The sequence below is a fragment of the Prunus avium genome, chromosome 4 (genome assembly GCF_965620075.1).
Source record: "Prunus avium chromosome 4, drPruAviu1.hap1.1, whole genome shotgun sequence".
NCBI classification, from domain to species: domain Eukaryota; kingdom Viridiplantae; phylum Streptophyta; class Magnoliopsida; order Rosales; family Rosaceae; genus Prunus; species Prunus avium.
This window is the reverse complement of record NC_142287.1, coordinates 31,161,754-31,183,406: the sequence shown is the minus strand read 5'-3', so window position 1 is coordinate 31,183,406 and position 21,653 is coordinate 31,161,754. Positions and strand designations below refer to the sequence as shown.

At 35.9% G+C, this 21,653-nt stretch overlaps 1 protein-coding gene across 2 annotated transcripts; it reads right to left on the bottom strand.

The window, feature by feature from the left end:
* Nucleotides 1-1,282: 1,282 nt before the first annotated feature.
* On the bottom strand, nucleotides 1,283-21,153 carry LOC110761457 (protein ROOT HAIR DEFECTIVE 3 homolog 2-like). Of its 2 annotated transcripts, none has more exons than XM_088251982.1 (30): nucleotides 20,968-21,153; nucleotides 20,793-20,880; nucleotides 20,597-20,699; nucleotides 20,441-20,511; nucleotides 20,188-20,262; nucleotides 9,859-9,904; nucleotides 9,709-9,774; nucleotides 9,531-9,605; nucleotides 9,388-9,450; nucleotides 9,231-9,284; nucleotides 8,856-9,014; nucleotides 8,695-8,763; nucleotides 8,509-8,600; nucleotides 7,908-7,986; nucleotides 7,211-7,376; nucleotides 7,021-7,145; nucleotides 6,654-6,916; nucleotides 6,474-6,570; nucleotides 6,212-6,382; nucleotides 6,024-6,128; nucleotides 4,749-4,817; nucleotides 4,565-4,656; nucleotides 3,822-3,900; nucleotides 3,124-3,289; nucleotides 2,929-3,053; nucleotides 2,546-2,808; nucleotides 2,366-2,462; nucleotides 2,105-2,275; nucleotides 1,917-2,021; nucleotides 1,283-1,523 (listed from the first exon to the last, which is right to left on the bottom strand). In XM_088251982.1, the coding sequence occupies exons 1-30, from the start codon at nucleotides 21,113-21,115 to the stop codon at nucleotides 1,425-1,427; spliced, it is 3,381 nt and encodes a 1,126-aa protein (XP_088108108.1). In that variant the 5' UTR covers nucleotides 21,116-21,153; the 3' UTR covers nucleotides 1,283-1,424. The 2 variants fall into 2 exon arrangements, with proteins under 2 accessions (XP_088108108.1, XP_088108109.1); XM_088251983.1 differs by having other exon boundaries at nucleotides 1,284-1,523; nucleotides 20,814-20,880.
* Nucleotides 21,154-21,653: the final 500 nt, after the last annotated feature.

The following is a 21,653-nucleotide window of genomic DNA, read 5'->3' as shown; positions in this document are numbered from 1 at the left end:
TTTTTTATTTTAAACTTTTTTTTGGTCAAGCATGGATGTTCATATTAGTAATTTTAATTTAGTAGTAAAACATAGGAATTACTTTTGTGAAAAGGTACTGTTGATGCATGAATGATTAAAAGAATTTAATAAATAAAAGTTTTGACATGTTGATTAATGCTAGCTAGCTAATTTAATCTACCAAGTCTGCTTAAGCAAATATGGGAAAAAATAAATTTTAATTTTAATATAAGAATTTAAAAAGAAGGATGGTTAGTCTTTATTAAATTAATTTAGATTGTATTTTTACATGAATGCAACTCAAACCGTGTTAGTTAATCCTCTCGAAATTGGAAATTATGTCATGGGAGGGAAGTGTACATTTTACTTTTTAATGCTTCGAAAAAAAGGCTTTTTCAAATTTTATTCTTGGTTTATTTGTTTACAGCCACATGAAGTCTTGTTGGTAGCAGGACGACCCATATTCTATGCTTCCTTTTGAACTCAAGCCTTCTTATTCTTCTGAGTAAGTAAAGCTTCTTGCTTGAAGAGCAAACAGAGTAAATAAAAAAAATTGATAATCTGTTCTTTTGATGAATATTATTGTTTGCTGGGCGAATATACAATCTTGTATAGCTGCAGACCCAAGAAACCCTAACCGCCTATTTGCTCTCCTCGCAAGAAAAAGAGAGAGCGACCCATATGTTGGGCAAACTATGCCTTAATGTACCATGTATGTAAATCTAGGTGCATGTTTTATCTCCTCATCCCCTTTCTTCTCCTTCCCTCCTTTCACTACCTTCTTTGTTCTTTTGTTTTGTGATGCGGAAACAGTCACCTTAAAACGATGTTATCGTCATGAAATAGTCGTCATCTTTTGACCTACACATATAAGGAAGATGTTAGGTTTGTGTCGGGTTTGCGATAGCCGTTATGGCCCTATGTGTCTCTTTCGGCTACTCTGGAGGATGTGAAGCACTACTCTTTTGTCTGTTCAAGTCTAATAATTCTCATGAACTCTTTAAAAGTTTGTTGTGGTTTGTCTTATCTTTAGGTTGTTTTATTTCTATTTTGCTTTGGCCTTCGATACAAATTTTTTGTTGATGTGGTTGCACGGCTCATCTGGATTGCAAGTTTGAGTACATGTGCTTCTAGTTGCTTAATTGGGGATTTTAGTCATCTTTGGGTTGTCCCTGATTCTCTCTAGATCAAATAAACAGGTTGATGTGTTTTGGTGACTCCACAAGATTTACCCATATTAGACACAACATACTTTATACTTTTGTTTGTTTGTCAATAAAATAACTTTCGTTTATTCTAAAAAAAGATGCAACAAATATGACCACTGTTTCATTTGAAGAGAAAAGGAACAGTACGAACAAGCAAGTTGGGAATTCCAAATAATTAAACAATGTGCACAAACTTAGTACTCTGAACGGCCATAATTACTTTAAAAGGAGCATAAATTGATTGAAACCATGAACGACCATCACCATAATAGCCCACGGAGGAGGCAACCAGTTGTTACTCCGCTTGTAAGCCTCCTAAGAATTCAAAAGCAAACAGAATCATATACATTACGTTTGCAGGATTGGATTGAGCTTCTAAACATAAAGATAGGTTGAAAATATTAGCATGCCGGGTTTCCTTTGTAGAAAAACAAGAATACATAAACTTGCCGTTACTAAGCCAAGAGTTAGCTCATTTTCCAATATTAAGTGTTTCGTTCCGGAACTTCATATATACAATGTTTCTTTTTTCACTACTAAACCAAATCCAATCTACATGAATAAGAACTCCATCCCAAATGTCATGCACAATGCACACATCATATTTCAAAGTTTCTACGACTACTTGCCCATTGCATTTCCAAGTACATACATCACTAGTTAGATCTCCGTAATTCAAATCCATACAAAAGAAGTTATAGAATATACCTGCGCTAAAATAGCTTCAGTGACACTATACTCAGTCTCTGTTTTGAACTCTCCCCACAAGGACTTGCACTGCACTGGAGTAATTAAGGTATCCTTTGAAGAAACCTAGTTCAAAGTTAACCCTTAATAAGAAACCAGTTTGATGAAAGAAAGCTTATACAAACGAACCAAAACCCATAAAATGGTACCTCTTCCCAAGTGCTTGAGGCAAGAGGGTATGCAGAAGCTCCTATCCTCATATCTTGTGAAGATGAAACAGTAAGAGTTCCATCCATCAAAGAAGAAAAAAGAACTTTTTCAATATGATCTGGCTTCTCATCCAAGCGGATGGCAGCCATGATTGACAAAAGGTTCAGAGCCTGCAAGAAATATATAATAAAAGACATTAAAATATCACTTTAACACAAAAAGACAGATAACATTCTTCCACAAAAGTTCCCAATGATTACCGCAGAGCAAGCATCCTTGGTAATACTTCTAATGTCTTCTTTCTCAGTCCAAACCCGAGGCATTGAATCACTGTCACAACTGAAGACTTTGAAAAACCTGAGAAATGTTAACATAGATGATAAGCAACAAAAATGACAATGAAAAAAGAAGAGAAAATATATTGACAACAAGTCCTCTACCGATCCTTCATGTGAATCATAATTTTTGTAGCCTCTTCTCTTGCAATTTTCTCCACCACATTCCTTGAGTATTGCTTTAAATGTTGCAACATTTTGGCAATTGTTTCTTTGTCCAACTCAAAATCGGAAATTGCAGTTGAAAACTTTGATATTGCAACTTCAGTTTCACGATTAAGTAGTTTTCTTATTGAACCCCAAGTGTCTTTTCCACCAGTTTCAAGCAGAGCCTCTACTGGTCCAGTTAAAGATGCAGCCAGTTGTCTCTGCAAAATTAAAGGTTATTTTCGTTAAGAAATTTGAGTAACAACATATTATCAAGATAGCTTTAAAAGTATTCTAAGTCATATAATAACCAAGACTTTAATAGATTATCATAACATTACCTCATAGTTGACATTCAATTCTGACAACTTTGCACTACAAACGGATGATGCATGTGCATCTATATCACGTTGAAGTTTTTCAAGAACTCTTGAACCATCCCAATTAGCTTGTTGTATGGCAGCATCTGAAAGGAGGAACATGTTAAGTAGTACTAACAACAAAGGTTCTGTTTGGTGGACAAACATGTTAATTACCTGCACATCCTTTGTCAAACTCAAGCATAGAAGACTGAGTACAGGTACGAACGGATAAAGTAAATCCTTCTCCTTTGTTTAACGATTGTTCCAGCCTCACTTTAAAATCTTCAAGCACTTTAGAATGTACATGTCCCAGCATGGTTGTGTACACGGGGTAAACAAACTGGAAAATTAAGAGTAAAGGGAGATTTAAACTAAAATAAGCATGATAACTGACATCAGTGGCTGTTATGAATTCTCAAAACCTACCACACCAAATCCAACCAACACTTTAATAAGTTCAGATTTAAAGACAATATGAACTATAAATATCAGGCAATGCTACTTTCAAGTATTACATAACAAGGAAACTCCATTTGTCAATTCAAGTTCTCAAAGCTTGTCAATATAAGCTTTTGGTAACTAATTAGAAGGAGTCACGCTTCGTTAATGATGTTTTTTGCACATTTTACAACTTTTTGATAGGGCTACCTAAGGGAGAAATTTTAGGCTGCCAATCTTCATTATCATGCCTTTCATTTTGAGATGAGTTCCCGAGACACGAGCGAGTAATGTGGTATTGAAAATAATTGGAGGCTTCTAAAACTTAAAAACCACAACTAATCACTACCTCCTTATTTCCGAGGATTGTCTAAGCAACTGAAAACCTGACTAAAATCTCTGTTAAATTAGAGAGACGAAGAGAGTAGCTATACATCCAACGCTTTTGACTCCAACAGTTGTCGTTTTGAGTTCCTTGCACCTTCGTCAAAGTAGATGGCCTCTATGTCATATCTATGATGCACAAGCAGGATCAAGACATACAAATAAAGTCAGAACTAGAAACAATACAAACCCATACAACACTAACAATAAAAACTTCAATAGTGCATAAAAAGCACACACACAAATAAGCAGACACATGCACATTTAAGAATCTGTTCACAAGGAAACACTACGTACTTGCTAGTTTTAGTGGTTGGACAAAAAACAGTAGACATAGCACGCGGCATGCGAAAAAGTGAATTGAAACCTATTTGAATAAGTGGTAAATCCAACAGACAATGAAAAATTACTCTGACTCTATGGTAATAGTAGATATATGGGCTCTAATAGCATATGATTCATTTTAGAAACATAAAATGGACATACCCTATACTTAGCTGGTATTTGGTTTTCCAAATCTCCTTTTTTTACAATGAAACAAATGAGGAACAATACTTCATAAGTTTTTTCTTATAGAAAAAGATTAAACAAAACAAAATTGGTGCAAAGTACAGTGCTGGTAAAGGGAAAAAGAAAGGAAACATAGTTTTTCTTCTTCTACTTAGATGTTCCACCAAATCAACCTCCTTTCATAATTTAATTATGCGAAAATCATGAACACAAACAGTTACAACCACTCCTTGTTTATTTTTGGAATTTTGAACTCGCATATTTAAACAAGAGTGAAACTTACTTAGAAAGATAGGTGCTTAAAATGGAGCTGAGCCTTTTACCAAAACCTTGTATGGGGCCAATTTGGATAGCTTCTTCCAACGCCAACCAATCCTAAATCATGTTCATCCAAGGAATGAACAATAAAACCTCCTCAATCATATTAAGTATAAGCATCTAAAAAACGGAGATAAATGAGTACATACCTCATCGAAGATCAACTGACTGAATTTCTGGTTGGCTATCTCTTCACATCGAACAGTAGCAGCCATAACCTAATTAAATCATTAACAGAATTTCTTATGTATATGTTCTATGCATATGAGAAGCAAAGCTTGAAAACGCTAAGGCCTAAGCCGAGGCGTTTTACATCGCGTGAGAAACCTGGGATGTAAGTTTTTTATGCCTTTCAAGGCGTACTAAAAATATGTGAAAAATATATATTCTAGTGAAAAATACCATGAAAAAAAAAATATAATATAGTTAAAAAATAATCAATTTTCATTTAGAAGCAAAAGCACCAGACAAGACTTAGCTCATTTTTCAATATTAAGGACCTATTTGGGAGTGCATCTAGAAGGGCTAAAAGCGCTTCTGACAGTGTTTGGCAAAAAGTTTAGAAGCGCTTTAAGTGCTTTTCAAGGAAGCACTTGGAATTTTTATTTAAAAGCGCTTATGACACTACAAAACAGAACCCCTTTAGCGAGGGCTTTGTTTTGTCGAAAAAAGCTTTTTGCCGTCGGAAATACTCTTTTATGACGGAAAAAGTCCGTCGGAAGTCGTCGGTAAAACGCTGGTTGGAAATACTTCTTTTTCGACCATTCCGTCGCAAATAATGTATTTCCAACCCCCATATTTCGTAGCTGCTGCTTAAATTTCTATCGGAAATGAATTTTTAAAACGAGCATGCATATTTATTTCCGACTCGTACATGTAGTTGCAATTACTTATAAGATTGTCGGAAATAATTTTTTTTTATCAAGATTTCACGAATTATATTTTCGACCAATGAGTGTTGTCAAAAATACGTTTTCCAATGATATATTATTTGCAATGGCTAGATTTCATCACAATTATCATTACTGACCAAAAGAGTTTGTGGAAAATATATAATATCTCATCGGAAATATATGTTCCAGAAAAGCAATCCCAAACGAGCCGTAAGTATTTCCATATGTTCCAGAACCTCATATATATACGATGTTTCTTTTATTTTCACTACTAACCGAATCCAATCTACATCAATAAGAACTCCGTCCCAAATGTCATACACAATGCACACATTCTATTCCCCAGATTTATACTACTAGTTGCAGTTGCATTTGCAAGAAAATACACCAATATTTCATATCTCCAAAATTTAAATCCATGCAAGAGTTTTAGGAAAAACAAAATCCATTTATTCTTGAAGCAGTACTGCTTAATTGACAATGAAAACATACTGAAGTTAAGCGTAAGGTAAGAGAAGTTATAAAACATACATGTGCTGAAATAGCTTGAGTGACACTATTCTCAGTCTCTGCTATGAACTGTCTCCACAAGGACTGGCACTGCACTGGAGTTATTAAGGTATCCTTTGAAGAAAACTGGTTCAAAGTTAACCTTTAATAAGGAACCAGTGTGATCAGATAAAAAGTTTACAGATAACGTAAAACACATTAAATGGTACCTCTTTCCAATTGCTTGAGGCAAGAGGGTCTGCAGAAGCTTCGATTCTCCTATCTTGTGAAGATGAAACAGTAACAGCTCCATCCATTAGAGAAGAAAAGAGAACTTTTTCAATATTATCTGGCTTCTCATCCAAGCGGATGGCAGCCATGACGGACAAAAGCTTCATAGACTACAAGAAAGATAGGAAAAAATAAACTAAAATAACACTTTAACACAAACGGACAGATAACTATTCTTCCATAAAAGTTCCCAATGATTACCGCAGAGCGAGCATCCGTGGTAATACTTCTAATGTCTTCTTTCCCGGTCCAAACCCGAAGCATTGAATCACTGTCATAATTGAAGACTGTGGAAAACCTGAGACATTTTAACAGAAATGATAAGCAATCAAAATGACAACGAAAAAAGAAGCGAAAATATATTGACAACAAGTCCTTTACCGATCCTTCATGTGGATCATAATTTTCGTAGCCTCTTCCCTTGCTTTTTTCTCCACCACATTTCTTGAGTAATCCCTTAAATGTTGCAACATTTGGGCAATTGTTGCTTTGTCCAACTCAAAATCGGCAACTACAGTTGAAAACTCTGATATGGCAACTTCAGTTTCATGATTAAGAAGTTTTCTTATTGAAGCCCAAGTATCTTTTCCACCAGTTTCAAGTAGAGTCTTTACTGGTCCAGTTAAAGATGCAGACAGTTGTTTCTGGAAAATTAAAGGTTATTTTCGTTGAGAAATTTGAGTAACAACAGATTATCAACATAACTTTAAAAGTATTCCATGACTTTAATAGATTATCAGAACATGACCTCATAGTTGCCATTCAATTTTGACAACTTTGCACTACAAACGGATGACGCATATGCATCTATATCACGTTGAAGTTTTTTGCGAACTCTTGAAGAATCCCAATTAGCTTGTTGTACGGCCGCATCTGAAAGAAACATGTTAAGTAATACCAATAACAAAGGTTGTTTGGTGGACAAACATGTTAATTACCTGCACATCCTTCGTCAAACTCAAGCATGGAAGACTGAGTACAGGTACGAACAGATGAAGTAAATCCTTCTCTTTTGTTTAACGATTCTTCCAACCTCACTTTAAAATCTTCAAGCGCTTTAGAACGTACATGTCCCAACATGGTTGTGTACGCAGGGTAAACAAACTGGAAAATTAAGAGCAAAGCGAGATTTAAACTAAAATAGGCATGATAACTGACATTAGTGGCTGTTGTGAATTCTCAAAACCCACCACACCAAATCCAAGCCACCCTTTAATAAGTTCAGGTTTAAAGACAATATGAACTATAAACATCAGGCAATGCTACTTTCAAGTATTACATAAAAAGGAAACTCCATTTGTCCATTCAATGTCTCAGAGTGAGTTTTGTCAATCTAAGCTTTTGGTAACTAATTAGAAGTAGTCATGCTTCGGTAATGATGTTTTTAGGCTTTTTGATGGGGCTACCTAAGGGAGAAAATTTAGGCTGTCAATCCACTTCATTATCATGCCCCTCATTTTGAGATGGGGGCCCCGGGAACCAAGTGAGTAATGTGGTATTGAAAATAATTTGGAGGCTTCTAAAACTGAAAAACCACTACTACTCACGACCTCCATATTACCAAGGATTGTCTAAGAAATTGAAAGCCTAACTAAAATCTCCGTTAAATTAGAGAGACAAAGAGAGTAGCCATACATCCAACGCTTTTGACTCCAACAGTTGTCGTTTTGAGTTCCTTGCACCTTCGTCAAAGTAGATGGCCTCTATGTCATATCTATGATGCACAAGCAAGATCAATTCATTCAAATAAAGTCAGAACTAGAAACAATACAAGCCGATACAAGACTAACAATAAAAACTTCAATGTATAGAAAGCGCACACAAATAAGTAGACACATACACGTTTCAGAATCTGTTAACACGGAAACACTACTTGCTAGATTTACTGGTCAGACAAAACATAGTGGACAGACTTCGTGGCATGTGAAAAGTGAATTGAAACCTATTTGAATAAGTGGTCAATCCAACAGACACTGTAAAACTACTATAACTCTAGTAATTGTAGATACATGGTCTCTAATATCATCTTATTCATATTAGAAGCATAAAATGGACATACACTAATTCAACATCTCCTTATTATGGACGATACAATGAGTTCAAAATGATTCTTATCCTACTTAGATGTTCCACCAAATCCCTTTCCTTTCATCATTTAATTATACGAAAATTAAAAACACAGATAGTTCACCTTTGGAATTTTAAACTAACATATTTAAACCAGAGTGGAACTTACTCAGAAAGATAGGTGCCTACAATGGAGCTAAGCCTTTTACCAAAACCTTGTACAGGACCAATTTGGACAGCTTCTTTCAATGCCAACCAACCCTAAATCATGTTCATCCAAGGAATGACCAACAAAACCTTCTTGATCATATTATACTTACAAACATCTCAAAAATGGAGATAAATGAGTACATACCCCATCATTGATCAATTGATTAAATTTTTGTTTGGCAATCTCTTCACACCGAACAGTGGCAACCATAACCTAATTAAATCATTAACAGTATATGTTCTATGCATATGAGAAGTGAAGACCACAAATTATTTTCTAAACGGAAAGAAAAGAAACTAAGAAACCTTGTGAGCATGAAGATCCAGGTCCTTGTTCTCTTTGATTACTTTCCAAATCTGTTGTGCACTAAAGGAAAATCCTGAGGAAGGGACAACACCCCTTCTATCACCAGCAAACCCTCCTGGATAAATAGAATGGGAAAACCGCTGCCTCAGTTGAGCAACCTGCATGATACAGGCCATAACCCGTAAGTATCATAGTAAACTTTTACAATGAATGAATTTACTTAGGAAATATAAGAAATGTTTCCCTCGATACTAAGGACGTCAAGAAATTCTTCATATATTATTAATATATATATATATACAACCCTGTAGTGGATGCTACAACGCGCATGAAGTAATAAACATATACAATCCTTCTGATAGTAGAGAGTTTACCTCCTCCTTAAACTTCTCCTTCTCTTCATAACTAGACATAACAACTACTTCTTCCTTCACGTCCAAGAATGTTGTTATCAATGAAAATCAGCTCTAATGAAGACGTTAAAAAGAACACAAGCTGTCAGAGAGTAGAGAAGGATATAAGAGATCTCACACTAAAGAAATCACTGAAGCGGGTACTTTTATAGGCTTGGGGCTTCGGAACTCCATTCCATATCTGCAGAATTTACAATATCTGAGAGATACGAAGAAAACAACTAAGGTATAAAAACAACATAGTGCTGAAGACAAAATTACTTCCTCTAGCGCTTTACTGAATAATACATTCAGTATAAATTTCCTCAAACCAGGGTGCCAATGTTGAAACGGGGTCTATAGTACATACACCCACAAACAAGGAAAAGTTAATATGGAACAAGAAAATTATACGAGAACAACTTAATCCGTTAATAAGCTCAAAAAGTATGCCCCAGACCTTTGAATTATCATGTATGACGAACATTAACATCGTTTTACGGGGGAAGCTAAAGCGCATCATGACCTATAGACATTTGAAACCAGAGTTTCAATAACCAACATTCAATGCTGTATAGACAGTAGAGATATAGACATGTTTCTAGAGTACCTCAAAAAATGTTTCAAGAAAAGGTTTGTCTTGCTCGTCAAGAGACCTATATATATAATCCAATCTCGAATCAATATATCTTAAATTAATTTCAAATTACATGTACATGTGCAATTGTATTAACATGATTTCCCAATAAAAAGTCATGTTTCAAGTAAAGGTTTGTCTTTTCTCCTTTCTCCTTTTCTCTCTCTCTGCTCTTCTCTTTCTTTCTCTTCTTCAAGAGCCAAAAATCCAGAACCAATTGCTCCAGGTTGAACACCCAACCCAAGTAAATATTGTGCACAACTCTCTCCTTCTGAACCCATAAAATTCCTAAACCTTTTTCTATCTCCACCCTCTTTCTCTTTAGCCTCTGTTCTTTTTAACAATGAAAGTTAGTAATTGCTTAAGGAAAAAACAACCGGAAAATGAAAAGATTAAAACTGGGTTTTGCTTACTCAGAATTTGTTTTTCACTATTTTTCGCCTCAACCAAACATAGATCTTCTTTTCTGAACCAGGGGGCAAAAACTCCAAGAAATTTTTATTTTAAAAAAAAAAACAAATCGACACTACAAAAAATAAGTGGCAACAGTAACCATGATTTGGTGACATTTGGTGAAAAGGGCCTTTTTGGTAACTAAATGTCACCAAATAATAGTGAATATTGCCACTTTTTTTTTGTAGTGCGTGTGCCAACAGTGTTACCAAAAGGGGTGGATTCCCTGTTTTATTATTTGCCTAGTAAAAGAATCAATTTCTAGAAGATGGAATCTGAGAAAGAAGATGGGATCGATGCTGGATTTTTGTTCATTGGGGTGGATAACCTAGTTAGTAAAATATAGAAACGGAAAAGTACGAATAAAATACGTACTTGTTTTTTATTCGGCAAAATTTTAGCAAAATATACAACTAAAAAGTTCGGCCACTATATAATATATTTAAAACTTTTAATATATATTATTTTCATTCAACAATATGTGAAAAATACGGGTATAATATGTGAATTTTTTTATGTATTATCCAAAATTTTGTAAAAAAACACGTATATTAAACGTGAAAAATACGTATGTACGTGTATACATTTGCTTTTTTAAAAAAAACTTATATTTTACCGAGTCTTTAAGACATGTACGGGAAACAAAAATATTATGAAAAAATATATACGTATGTGTATAATACGAGTATTAAACAGGTAGAGAAATGAAAGGGCAGAAGTAGGTGAGAAAATTCATGCATTAATTGTGTGGGAGGGTAAAACGAGAAAAGAGTGATTTTTATTGATTTTAAATGTTCTTGAAATTCTATCCCCGTGTGGCATGCAACAAAGGGAGCTAGTTATAGTTGCCTGATGTAATATCCCACATTAACCAACGGAGAGGGGTGATGTGCCCTATATGTACATGCCCGCCTCCATCTAGCAAGAGGCCTTTTGGGAGCTCACTAGCTTCAGAGTCATGGGAACTCCGTGTTGGAAAAATGGCTCACATTTAGTATGCAAGTGAAGGAGTGAGCGACCGGTCGCAAGGTTTGGGCGACCGGTCTTTTTTACACAGATTCGAAGGCTGGAGAAATCGTAGAAAGCGACCGATCACAAGGTATCCGTGACCGGTCGCAATGTATCCATAAGGTATCAGCGACCGGTCGCAATGTATCTGCGACCGGTCGCCAGTGTTGCTGTGCTGTTTTTTCCATGCGTTTTTCAAGGTGTCTTCACATGTGTCGGTTTCCTACCTAATCCCTCGAGCTTCCAAGGAGTTTTATGGGTTCTAGGACGTCTAGCAAGGTGCTGGAAAAGCTGGAGCACCATTGAATGAGGATAGTTGACTTGTTTCAAAGAGTACCTACCCTATAGCTCTAGATAGGGTGGCTGAAGTTGCAGCTATCTATGCCTAGCCTTTGTTCTGCCCAAGTTGTGGTCCAAGTCTGGAAACCAAGGGGAGAACGTGGGAGGAAAAGATGGAGCCTTCTCCTAAGTCCAAAGGCTTGTGTATTAAAGGGAAGAGGAAGCAAGACAGCAAGTGTGGTTAATCTCAAAGTTGTCAAGTAGCTGGGAGCTATTGTGTGCAAAGGGAGGTTATCTCACCAAGGGAGGAAGAGAGAGAGGGCAATCAGTTCAAGAGAGAACTACATCACCGATGAGGTGCTCATCAATGTGATGCAAGACACAGCGAAGCAAACATGGGAGAAGCTCGAAGAGATGTTTGCAGGGAAGTCGCTGTCCAACAAGCTTTTCCTCAAGGAAGAACTCCTAAATCTTCGGATGGAGGAGGAAGGTAATCTAATGGAGCATTTGAGCAGCTTCAATAGATGTGTTGCTGATTTGCAAAGGATGGAAGTGTTGTATGATACGGAGGATAAGGCACTCATGTTTCTAACATCCTTGCCTCCGTCTTATAAACATTTCCGAACAACGCTTATGTTTGGGAAGAGTACTTTGAAGTTTGAGGAGGTGGTGCAAGATGTGATGACGCATCACCGGATGTCCCAACGTTCGGAGGAAAACTCTCAAGACACGGGTCTATTCGCAGGGAATCGTCCAAGCAAGCGTGAAGGCAAGAGAAGCAACGGGAGGAATGCTAAGTCCAAGGACAAAGAAGGGTGCTTCGAGTGTGGGTCTATGGATCATTGGAAGCAAAATTGTCCGGTATGGAAGGAGAAGATGAAGAAAGCTGGAAGTTCAGCAAATGTATGTGATGATGACATTTGTGATGAACTCTTGACGGTTACGGAGGAGAGTAACGGGGAAGTCATGGCTAGCTCTTCGGGTAAGGGTTCAAGTTCTACTTCAAGTTGGATTTTGTGATTCCGGGTGCTCATATCATGTGTGTGCAAATAAGTTGATGTTTGACACATATGAGGAAAGGAAGTCATAGCAAGTTCTTCTTGCATGCAAGTTCATCATCAAGGGTGCTTGATTTCAAAGGTGCAGAAAGTGAAGTCAAGACAAGGGATGAGGAGGAGAATGTTGTTGAAGGGAAACTTCTGTTGGAATTTTAAAAAGGTTTTAAAAATTTAACCGTTTTATTTATTTAATTATTTTTCTGTTTTATTTTATTTATTGTGGGGGTTATAAATATTTTATATTTAGGTTTTATTTCTGGTTGGTGAATGCCTTAATTTTTTGGTTGGTGAACTTTTATGGTTGGTGAAGGTTACATGTTTTTGGATGCCTAGAAAAGGCCACTCCTCCTTCACATTTGATAGACACACATTACACCATCAGAATATCACATACCACAATCACCACCATAAACTGATTCTCTCCTTTTCTACTTTTATATATATTCTCTACTTTATATTATTATTTTGGCAATGGTTCTGTGACTTGGATACCCATATTCGTCTATGAACGTGCTCATAGCGGATCTTGAGTTTGTGTACAAGGGGTCGTATCTTGGAGTCTTGTAGACCGTCAGTACCTGCACGTAGGGAGGCTACAAAGGCTTTAGGACAGCGTCTTTGACGTGCTTCACCGTACCAAACTCACCTTCTTACTTATTATTTATTTTCCTTTTACTTACCTATTATTTTGTTTTCTTCAATTTCATTATACCTTAAAAGCTTTCTTATTTATTTATTATAACATTATTTATAATATAATGTTTTGTGTTTGGCTTTACGGAAAAGGAAAACTATATTTTGTATATTTTTTATAACAATCTAAAGCCTTTGTAGATTAAAACTACTTTTTTTTTCCGTACTGTTGTGAAGCCTCAATTGAATACTTGATTGATGAGATTACCACTTGCTGCTTGGTTCAAACTGTAGTAAACAAAGTATTATCTTACATGTATTTCGAATAAATCATATTTGTTAGGTTGTGTCTTTATCATAGCATAAGTTTGATTATATATGTGAAACCATATGTCTATTAAACCTTTGTATGTTAAAATCATTTTCTTTCCGTACTGCTATAGGTTATTTGTAGTTTACAATTGTTGCAATTCAATATCTATATTTATAATATATATGTAAGCTCTGCACAGTTTAATTTTACAAAATATTTATTAAGTGTGTTTGGTAAAAGGCGTGCTGGTTTGAAAATATTAGTGTGATGATTTGAATTTATTGTTTGAACAACCAAATATGTTCTCAACCTTTTGCTCAAAGACCTGTTTATCCATAAGTTTCAAAGTTCTATCAAAATATATTTTTATTAGTTTGTTGGTTAAACATAATTATTGGTTTGTATAATTTTGAGGAAAAATTATTTGTTTTGTTGCATCTTTGTCATGCTATATATATATATATATATATATATATTGCACAGTTCATTTTGTTGTTTGGGTTTCGGCCTTTTTCAAAATTAAAAATTAAAACGCATTTGGCCGATTTATATCATATTATGCTATATACTTTGAATTAATGCATTGAAATTGTGACTCTTATGATTATGCTATTATTCCTCTAAATTTTTATTCAGACATTATTCCTCTGTATAAATTTTAGTTATATATTTAATTTGTGATTTGCAGTTGTAAGTTACTCAAAGAACACTTGTATTTTGAAATTGAGAGTTTGCTTTGATAAAATTTAAGAGCCTATTAATATATTTTCTTTAATTAATAATTTACATTACACTGACCATTCATTTGGATTGACTAATTGATATTTTGTAAAGTTCTGCAACTTATTTTATTAATATGTGTAATTAATGACCTTATTTCAATAGCGTTGGTATATTAATCATATTATTGCTGATTTTGGATATCAATTATCTTTAGTTTTTGGAAAATGGATCAAATTACGTTATGTGTGGTGTCTTTCGAGTATTTTATATAAATGTACATATATATTGCACTAACGATTGTGTTAAGGTTTATCTTATTTATGGGAATAGAGATTTGCGTTATTTTCAATTTGGAGTTATGATGGAATCGGTATCAGGGGTCCAATATCATGTACCACAAGATAAGTTCTACCAATTAATTCTTTATCTTATGCAAGTGTGAGCATTGCTATAAATTTATGTGATTCGAAGAAATTAACTTAGTTTGAATTTTGTGAATAAGACAATACAGAAACTTATCATTTGGCACTTGTTTAGTTTTGTCAAATTTTAAATAAATAAATAAATAACCTGAAATGGAAATGGAAAATGGAAATCTATTTCATGATCTTATCTACATGGTCCCTTTGTTCTTTACAAATCAGAGTTTGTATTGTGTCTGTTTATTGTTTTACTTAATCTAGAAATGTCAATTCATGAGTATGCTTTTTCCTGATTGCATACACTTACACTTTTTCAAAAGACAAAAATACTTTTTCTTGTTGAAATTAATTTTCGAGATTTGGCCTAATGGTCACACTTGTTTTCAATTCCTACATTTATTTTGGCAATAAAGTTGCTAATAATGTTGGGTGATTATTGCCCTTAACATGGTTATGAACTTAATGAAATTTTGTCCTAATACCTCCTTTGTTTTAATTCAGAAAAAAAAAACTGCAAATTAATTTAAATTGATTTGATATTAGCATTTAATTACTTTTAACGTTGGATTTTTATACACTATCTTTATGTGGTTTAATGTATTATGAAGGAATAAAGCATTATTGGTCAACAGACAATTAAGTTTTCCTTTTATAAAGATAACTTTGATTTGAATATTCAATTGTTGCATTTTCGCAAATCGGTATACTACTTACTTTGGTTTCAAATTCTTGAAGTTGTAGTTTCATTTTGAATTCAAAATCTAATATTGCGTCAATTTTAGTTTTGGCCTATTGTGTATTCAATTGTTATATTTATTTTCATTTATAGATATTAATTTTTGTGAAAAAGGGCAGAGAGTTTATGTGACATTATTGCAAGTTTTACTGACCCTAATTATTCTTTATTTGCTGACTGTCATTGCTTTGAATTTAGGAGAAAAACATACAGTTTTTTTTTTGGTAGTATAAATGCATTAGTTTAATATACCTTGGTCTAATTTGGGAGGCAATCCACTACTATTTAAAACCTTAGCTAGTTGACTGATACATAAATGTTGAGAATCAAAACTTTTATATTTGTGGAGAAATTATATTTTATGCATATGCATATCTGTTTCAAAATTTCATTACTTATTTTATGTTGAGATTAATTTCCCGGATATAAAGTATTCCAATATGCTATAATTGGTTTTGGACGTTAGTTTTTTTTGTTCGAAAATTGGTTAATTGATATTAACTTATTTAGAAGTTTTGCATTGCACATTCAATTACGAGATAATTTTATTTACTGCAGCTTTAATTTCAAAACTTTAGTGCCGCAATTGCATATTATCAATTTTAGGACGTTTAGAGATTTATGTCTGGCAACAGTTGTTGATATTGTTGGGTGTTTATTGCATTTAACATTACTAAACATTTATGCAATTTAATTACATCTTTGTTTTAATGCCTTGGAGTCTTTTTAAAGTTGCCAACGCCTATATGTTTCAATTGTGCAATCCTTCATATTAGTTACTTGAGTTAATCTTGATAAAATATATTAAGTGAACTAATGTTCTTTTGAGTGTGAAGTCTTGATAGCTGCCACATTGAGTTAATTGCCAGGAAGTGTACTTTGTGAAACCTTCTGGAGAAAACTGACATAAATGATAAATTATATCACTGTAAGCGGCATTTAATTTTGAATTTTGGTGTAAGGTTTTCAACCCGTAAATCCTCTAAAGTATTTTGGCATATCTTATGAATTTAAAATTAAATATAAATTTAGTATAATCTTCATATATTTTGCAAATTCCCTTAAATTTGTGGGGGTTGAGTTTTCCTTAACTATGTAGGTATTTGTTGTAATTTTTGTGGGTATTTCAAATACAAAATTAATATCAATTTTTTTTTATATAGATTTTGAGTGGTTTTAATTACCTCTTTAAAACTAAAGTTATATTGTTGTTCATAAGTGGTAGCAGGTGTACTCAAAGTTTCATGGACTTGAGAGGTACTCTTGATCATAAGATTTAATGTATGATGTTTTTTGTTATACTTAAATGTATACCAATCCGTATCTAATTTCCGATTATACTGAGGTGAAATCCACTAATCATTTGTGTGCAAGATTGTGTAGGAAATATTTCCAATAACATGCAGGTTTAGAGCGCGCTAAAACGAAGAATAAAGATATGACCTACATTATATATGCCTTGTGAAGGCTAGTCTTGATATGCATGCCTCGTGGAGGAGGCTATTAATGCAAAATGTCGAGGGGGATGTGCTTAAGCCCATAAGGGAGTCACCTAGGGAGGTAACCCAACTTCTGTGATTGGAGATCCCATGAAGGAAGTTCAATGTGGTAGAAACAATCCATATTGCGTGACTCATATAGCACTCATAAAACTATGGAGATATCCTTGAGATATTCTTCTGCTCATCCCTAAGGCAAAAGTGCTATTTTATGTGACGTCAGGAAGGGATTTATCCCTGAATGAGTTTCGAGGCGGGCAAACTCCCGCAGGGTGCAGGTCACATGTACTCTTGGAGAACTCACCTAAGTGAGAGACGTCGTGAGGCCGCGACTATGAGAATTGGGCTATTCTCTAGTAACTCTCATGAGAATCAAGATGAGCGCATGGCCATAAATAGCGCTAACCCGCATCCAAGTCTCAACTAATACTATGTGTGGGATATGTTGAAGTTTGGTCAAAGGTGCCGAGTTCAATACTGTGTACACTCAGGTTCCTCAAATGGAGACTATCATCACTAAGTGAAGGTTCAAGCCCGGAAGGCACCTACACCTATTACATAGTATTATATTGCCATATATATTATATATTTTTCACTGGTTTTTTGTCACGGTAAAATTTTGAAAACCTTGTGGGGGATTGTTGGAATTTTAAAAAGGTTTTAAAAATTTAACCGTTTTATTTATTTAATTATTTTTCTGTTTTATTTTATTTATTGTGGGGGTTATAAATATTTTATATTTAGGTTTTATTTCTGGTTGGTGAATGCCTTAATTTTTTGGTTGGTGAACTTTTATGGTTGGTGAAGGTTACATGTTTTTGGATGCCTAGAAAAGGCCACTCCTCCTTCACATTTGATAGACACACATTACACCATCAGAATATCACATACCACAATCACCACCATAAACTGATTCTCTCCTTTTCTACTTTTATATATATTCTCTACTTTATATTATTATTTTGGCAATGGTTCTGTGACTTGGATACCCATATTCGTCTATGAACGTGCTCATAGCGGATCTTGAGTTTGTGTACAAGGGGTCGTATCTTGGAGTCTTGTAGACCGTCAGTACCTGCACGTAGGGAGGCTACAAAGGCTTTAGGACAGCGTCTTTGACGTGCTTCACCGTACCAAACTCACCTTCTTACTTATTATTTATTTTCCTTTTACTTACCTATTATTTTGTTTTCTTCAATTTCATTATACCTTAAAAGCTTTCTTATTTATTTATTATAACATTATTTATAATATAATGTTTTGTGTTTGGCTTTACGGAAGAGGTTCTAGAGGTCAACAATGGTTCATGGGGTGATTAAATGGTTCGCCAAGGTGGAGATTGTTGGAAAAATGGCTCACATTTAGTATGCAAGTGAAGGAGTGAGCGACCGGTCGCAAGGTTTGGGCGACCGGTCGTTTTTACACAGATTCGAAGGCTGGAGAAATCGCAGAAAGCGACCGGTCGCAAGGTATCCGCGACCGGTCGCAATGTATCCATAAGGTATCCGCGACCGGTCGCAATGTATCTGCGACCGGTCGCAAGGTATCCGCGACCGGTCGCAATGTATCCATAAGGTATCCGCGACCGGTCGCCAGTGTTGCTGTGCTGTTTTTTCCATGCGTTTTTCAAGGTGTCTTCACATGTGTCGGTTTCCTACCTAATCCCTCGAGCTTCCAAGGAGTTTTATGGGTTCTAGGATGTCTAGCAAGGTGCTGGAAAAGCTGGAGCACCATTGAATGAGGATAGTTGACTTGTTTCAAAGAGTACCTACCCTATAGCTCTAGATAGGGTGGCTGAAGTTGCAGCTATCTATGCCTAGCCTTTGTTCTGCCCAAGTTGTGGTCCAAGTCTGGAAACCAAGGGGAGAACGTGGGAGGAAAAGATGGAGCCTTCTCCTAAGTCCAAAGGCTTGTGTATTAAAGGGAAGAGGAAGCAAGACAGCAAGTGTGGTTAATCTCAAAGTTGTCAAGTAGCTGGGAGCTATTGTGTGCAAAGGGAGGTTATCTCACCAAGGGAGGAAGAGAGAGAGGGCAATCAGTTCAAGAGAGAGCTGAGTTGAGTCTTGAGTAGTCTAGACACCAAAGGGGGGAAACACCAAGAGTTGTGAGAGTGTTCACAAGTGTATCAAAGTGTTGAGCAAGGGGTGAGAGAGAAAAGAGAGCTTGGGAGAGAATAGAGTTCTAAGGGGGTTTCTTTGTAAACCAAAGTTGTAACTTATTCTTTCATTAGTGAATTTCTCAAGAGGATCACCAAGAGGATGTAGGCAATTGCTGAACCTCTAAAATACTTGTGTCACTTTGTGCTTGGTTGGTTTCTCAAGTGTGTGTGTGTGTGTGATTCATTCATCCTTGTGTGTGTCACAAAGTCCATCAACAACAAGATCATTAGGGGAGTGAGTGAAAGTGTTTGTCCATTTTCACAACACTCCGAAGTTAAGTGAGTTTGGGCTAGAGCAATCCCAGGATGGGTGACCCACTGGGAAGTTGCTCGTGAGTTCCCAGAAACAAAACCGTGAGGGCCAGAGAGGGGGGGCCCAAAGCGGACAATATCGTGCTACGGCGGAGCCGATCCCGGGATGTGACAATTTGGTATCAGAGCCACTCTGCCGTGTGGTGCGAGTGTGCCGACGAGGACGTCGGGCCCCTAAGGGGGGTGGATTGTAACATCCCACATCAACCAACGGAGAGGGGGTGATGTGCCTTATATGTACATGCCCGCCTCCATCTAGCACGATGCCTTTTGAGAGCTCACTGGCTTCAGAGTCATGGGAACTCCGAAGTTAAGCGAGTTTGGGCTAGATCAATCCCAGGATGGGTGACCCACTGGGAAGTTGCTCGTGAGTTCCCAGAAACAAAACCGTGAGGGCAGAGAGGGGGGCCCAAAGCGGACAATATCGTGCTATGGCGGAGCCGATCCCGGGATGTGACACCTGAAGCATACCTCCAAAATAGATATACTTTCAATTATGAGTATATTTTCATTTTGATACTATGTGTATTTTTTTTTTCGTAAGTAATCATGAGGTGTCCGGGCCAACTTGTGCGGATACTATGTGTTTTTCTATTGCATTTAATATGTATTTTATCTTAAAGCTTATTGAAAATTAGTCAATAGAACTATGAACTAGCATGCATATGATTGATATATATGATTTAATGTATATTTTAGCAAGCGCACCTTTTGAACATTTCCTGCCTCATCAGCTGTGGTTGAGGAGCGTTAATTATGAGTGCATAATTTGAATAGCCTTTGCTGTTTTCATGAAAGGCAAAGTCCTAATTAAACACTCAATAAGAAAGAAATGATATCAAAAGTTTCTTTCCAAGGATTATAGATGCTGAAAACCAATTTCAAACCCACTTTGTCTTGCTAAAACAAACTATGCAAAGTAAGGTAGGCTACTAGCCAGGCAATTCCAAGATAACCTTACATATTTATCAGCACAATGTCTGAAACTGCCAGGGCAAATAGGGCGCTTTGCTTCTCGAATGCAGTATCATCCTGGAAAAGAATATAATTGCAGGAAGCACGAAGAGCGATTAAATCTGACTTTAAAAAAAAGGGGTTTTAACAAAAAGCTGATTACCTGGCCTCTCTCCCCGCCATCAGTACCCTCCAAATCCATGGCAATAGTGCAAGGCTCAATGCCAACACACTTGGCTATCCATATACCCTTCGTAGTTTGGCTCCTGAAGTAAATAGATACACACATATATAGCCCCTATTCTAAAAACAAAAAAAAAACAAAAACAAAAAAAAAAGCAAATTGAGTATATGATCACCTGAAAAGCTCAGAAACTAACCTTACACTGTTTGCATTCATCTCCCTAAACTTAGTGTTGAACAAATGGTTCTGTAAAGTGCTCTTCCCTGTGATTTCATAGCAATTAATTACCCCATATTGCTCAAGCTCAATCAATTAAATTGATTAAAGTAAAAAGGCTTCATTTTAATTACCGCTGCTCTGAGGACCCACGATGGCAACAACACCATAGGAGACTCCACACTCAGCAAGCTTCACTTCCTTGACGAACCTGTCGAGCCCATCAGCATTAAACTCACCATCTCCATAGATGAGTTGCGTGGCGCAGCAATCTTCCTCCATCAATACAATACTCTCTCAAAATCTCCAACTCTGAGAGCCCAAATATGGCAGCCTTAAAGGCTCCAACTTTCAAGCACCGACTTATACAAACTTGAAGAGCAGGACGACCCAGATTCTATGCTTCCTTTGAACTCAAGCCTTATTCTTCTGAGTAAGTAAAGCTTCTTGCTTTTTGACAAAAAAGAAAAAAAGAAGTGGTGAAGCTTCTTGCTTGAAGAGCAAACAAACAGAGTAAATGAAAAAAAAATGTACATAGAGGAACTGGAGTTATGATTCGCCACCTAACTCTTCTTTCCGTCTCTCTCTCTCTATACTCTACATGAAAGCTTCGTGTTTACTACCTTATAATTAATATAACTATTTTCTATTTTAAACTATTTTTTTGGTCGAGCATGATTGTTGTTCATATTAGTAATTTTAATTTAGTAGTAATTACTTTTGTGAAAAGGTACTGTTGATGATTTTCTCTCAAACCTCTTTTGCGTTGGGTGTTCAGGGGAGGGGGGAGGAGGTCACTCCTCCTCTCTCGCTCTCTCTC